Source organism: Vigna radiata, chromosome 4 (genome assembly GCF_000741045.1).
Source record: "Vigna radiata var. radiata cultivar VC1973A chromosome 4, Vradiata_ver6, whole genome shotgun sequence".
Classification (NCBI taxonomy): domain Eukaryota; kingdom Viridiplantae; phylum Streptophyta; class Magnoliopsida; order Fabales; family Fabaceae; genus Vigna; species Vigna radiata.
Window position 1 is genome coordinate 7,569,223 of NC_028354.1, and position 3,033 is coordinate 7,572,255.

At 37.2% G+C, this 3,033-nt stretch overlaps 1 protein-coding gene across 1 annotated transcript; it reads right to left on the reverse strand.

The window, feature by feature from the left end:
• Positions 1-2,159: 2,159 nt before the first annotated feature.
• On the reverse strand, positions 2,160-2,931 carry LOC106758306 (DNA-directed RNA polymerase subunit delta-like). Its single transcript, XM_022779517.1, has 2 exons — positions 2,796-2,931; positions 2,160-2,741 (listed from the first exon to the last, which is right to left on the reverse strand). Exons 1-2 carry the CDS (start codon positions 2,907-2,909, stop codon positions 2,505-2,507), a joined length of 351 nt encoding a protein of 116 aa, XP_022635238.1. The 5' UTR covers positions 2,910-2,931; the 3' UTR covers positions 2,160-2,504.
• Between the last annotated feature and the right edge of the window lie 102 nt (positions 2,932-3,033).

A 3,033-nucleotide genomic window follows, 5' to 3' on the forward strand; every position in this document is an offset into this window, starting at 1 on the left:
AAAATTGAATCAAATAGGACCTTTTCGTTAAATTGAGATGACGCCCTTAGGAAGGTTATGCTGACAGTGTAGTTTTTTATTACGTGGCATTAAAAACGTGACTGAATTGTATTTTTTTATTCTTGAATTGAAAAATGAAATATACAAAATGTACTTCATTTTTTAATTTAAAAATTAAAAAAATGCAATTCAGTCACATTTTCAATGCCACGTAATAAAGAACTACACTGTCAACATACCCTTCTTAACGGCATCATCTCAATTTGACGGAAAGGCCCTATTTGATTCAATTTTAAGAAAATAAGGACTTAATTGAGACGCCGAAAAAGAAAGGGACCTATTTGAAATTCTTGACAAAAATAGGGACCTTTTGAGACATTAAACCTATTATTTTATCAAAATATGAGTGGTACAGTTGCTCTTTAGCAGCAATTGTAAGCCAATTTATGAGAATTGTTATCAATCTTCATAGCCACCAAAATGACATGCTGAACACAGATGATATTCAATCAATATCGAAACTGATATCCAATTCATATCCAAACTAATATCCAATATATCTGACAAATTACATCCAAAATGATATATCTGAATATGATTACATCCAAAATGATATCCTAATATCATTACATCCAAAATCATAACATGATTACATCCAAAATATTAGAGTTCAAAATATAAATAAGGTCAACATCAGTTACATCATTCATCATTGAACAACAGTTTCATCCTAATAGTCGTCATCATTCATCATTCACAGTGGGGTCTGGTGTTGAGGAGGACCACTTTCAGTTGCAATCACAGTGGATTCTTGGGTAAGTGGAACATCTGTTGGTGGACCTTAGGTGCCTTGTGTTTGTTCAGAAGCAGATTGGGCAGTAGGTCTTTGTGGACAACCTTTCTTGTTGTGACCAAGCTCCTTACATATACCACATTTTTTTCTCTACCCACCCTTTCTTAACTCACTATCATTCTTCTTCAACTCCCAGTCCTCCAATCTTCGTTTCTTTTTGGGCCTTCCTGGCATTGTCTTCTTCTTTGGAGGTAATATATCTGAATAAGGTGTAACCTCCCAGATATGTTGACCATTGATAGGGTAAATTATGTTGTTGTAAGTCTCTTCATAAGTGGATTTTCTAAACCAGTGGGTTATGTAATCTTCTGCATTGATGTTCAGAAATTTCATTAATGTTATGGCATGCGCACAAGGAATGCCAGTAATTGCCCATTTTCTACATGTGCAGTCCATGGTGTCCACATTGACAACGAATTGGTGGCCAAATTCTGAAATATGCATGACTTCAAATAATTTCTCTCTTGACCACCTGTATGTAACACATAATTTACATCAAAGAACTTAGAACAAATCAAGATAAATGGCTAATATTATGTAGTGAGACAGTTTATAAAACTAACCTTGGTAACCAATATCTTCCTAAGGAAGACTCTTTCTGAAATCTATTCCAAACCTTAGGGCAGACTGAAGCATGATACTGTGTCATCTTTGTCTTGTTGGCAGCTCATCTCTTCATAATGTATACCCTAATGTCTTCAAACATGCTAATAATAGGCTTAGACCTACTATTAAAGGCTTCAGACATGTTGTTGACAAGAGTGTCACATTGTGATCTAGGGGTGAATCTAGATCGTGACCAATACCTGTCGTAAAATTAAGAAATACAAAAAATTAAAGTTTTGAAGTATACAAAATTGAACTATGACTATAACAAATAAAATTAACAATTCAGAAACATACCTAGGTGGAATTGAAAGCAAGTATTTAAAAGCCTTATCATTGATGGCTTTAATATTCCTCATCTCAGCTTCCCATTGTTGTGGATGTGTGGCTATTGCTGCCCTCCACATGAGACGTTTAAGGTCTTTTCCTGGAAATGTTTTTCTAAAATTTGAATAGAGATGCCTAACACAAAACCTTTGCTCAACCCCTAGTAGAAGATCTTGAAAAGCTGCCAAAAGACCCTGCCATGTTCAAAATATTGAGTTACATATTGTGTAATGAAGATATTAATTTAAATGTACAAGAAATTGATCATTCACTGACCTTTTGTTGGTCTGACATCAATCCTAAAAGCACAATAAGCATACCAATTACATTTTCCTTTTCCACCCAAGCACTTCACAATAATCCTTTTCTTGTCATTCTTTATAAATTTCATGTTTCTTCCATTACTAAGTGCATAAGTCTGAATACCATCCATGAATTCCTTTTTCTCAGCGAAAAAGGTTCCTACCTCCCATTTATAACCATCCATACTTCTTGGCATACTAAAAGTTGGAAAGGTTGTCTTACTCTTACTGGACCCACCATCCTCCTCACCCTCACTGTCCTCTATATCACTGATCAGCTCCTCTGACAGCCACTCATTGTCAGACAACCCACGTACACCATCCATATTGTTCTCAATGTCAGAAGATTCAAAAGAATCAAGCACTCGACTGGAATGTTCTTCTCTAACATTTCCTTTATAGCACCCAATGTCACACTACACGCTAACATCATGTAGATCCTCCTCCTCACTTTCTACCTCACTCTCATTTTCATGTAACTCCTCACCCTCAATGTCCTCTACATCATCATCCTCTCCTAAATCTTCTACCTCAAAATCATCAACCTCATGCACCTCTGGTTCTTGTACATGATGGAGCTCACCTTGGACCTCAACCTGGACCTCACCCTGGACCTCACCATCCTGAACCTCATCCACATCAGCATCCTCAACCTAGACCTCATCCTGGACCTCACCACCCTCAACTTGGACCTCAACACCCTCAACCTGGACCTCACCACCCTCTTGGCCATCACCTTCAGTATGCACCTCAACATCCACACCATAACCCTCTTCACCACCAACCCAATCAATGAATTCTATTATTTGTGGTTCCACCATATTATGAACCACATACAAATGGACTTCGTCATTTAACCTAGCAATGGTCAACATAAGCATGGCACCCTTGTCATCAGTTAATAACTCTAACCTATCGGGGTGCACAGACTGACCTCCTAAACCA

What these genes read in the sequence shown, in the direction of transcription:
- LOC106758306 (XM_022779517.1), bottom strand. Translation starts at nt 2,909, where the DNA reads ATGGTGGAACCACAAATAATAGAATTCATTGATTGGGTTGGTGGTGAA. An exon ending in AAGAGGGTGGTGAGGTCCAG is followed by an intron (nt 2,742 to 2,795) that starts GTTGAGGGTGTT and finishes GATGAGGTCTAG; the next exon opens with GTTGAGGATGCTGATGTGGA.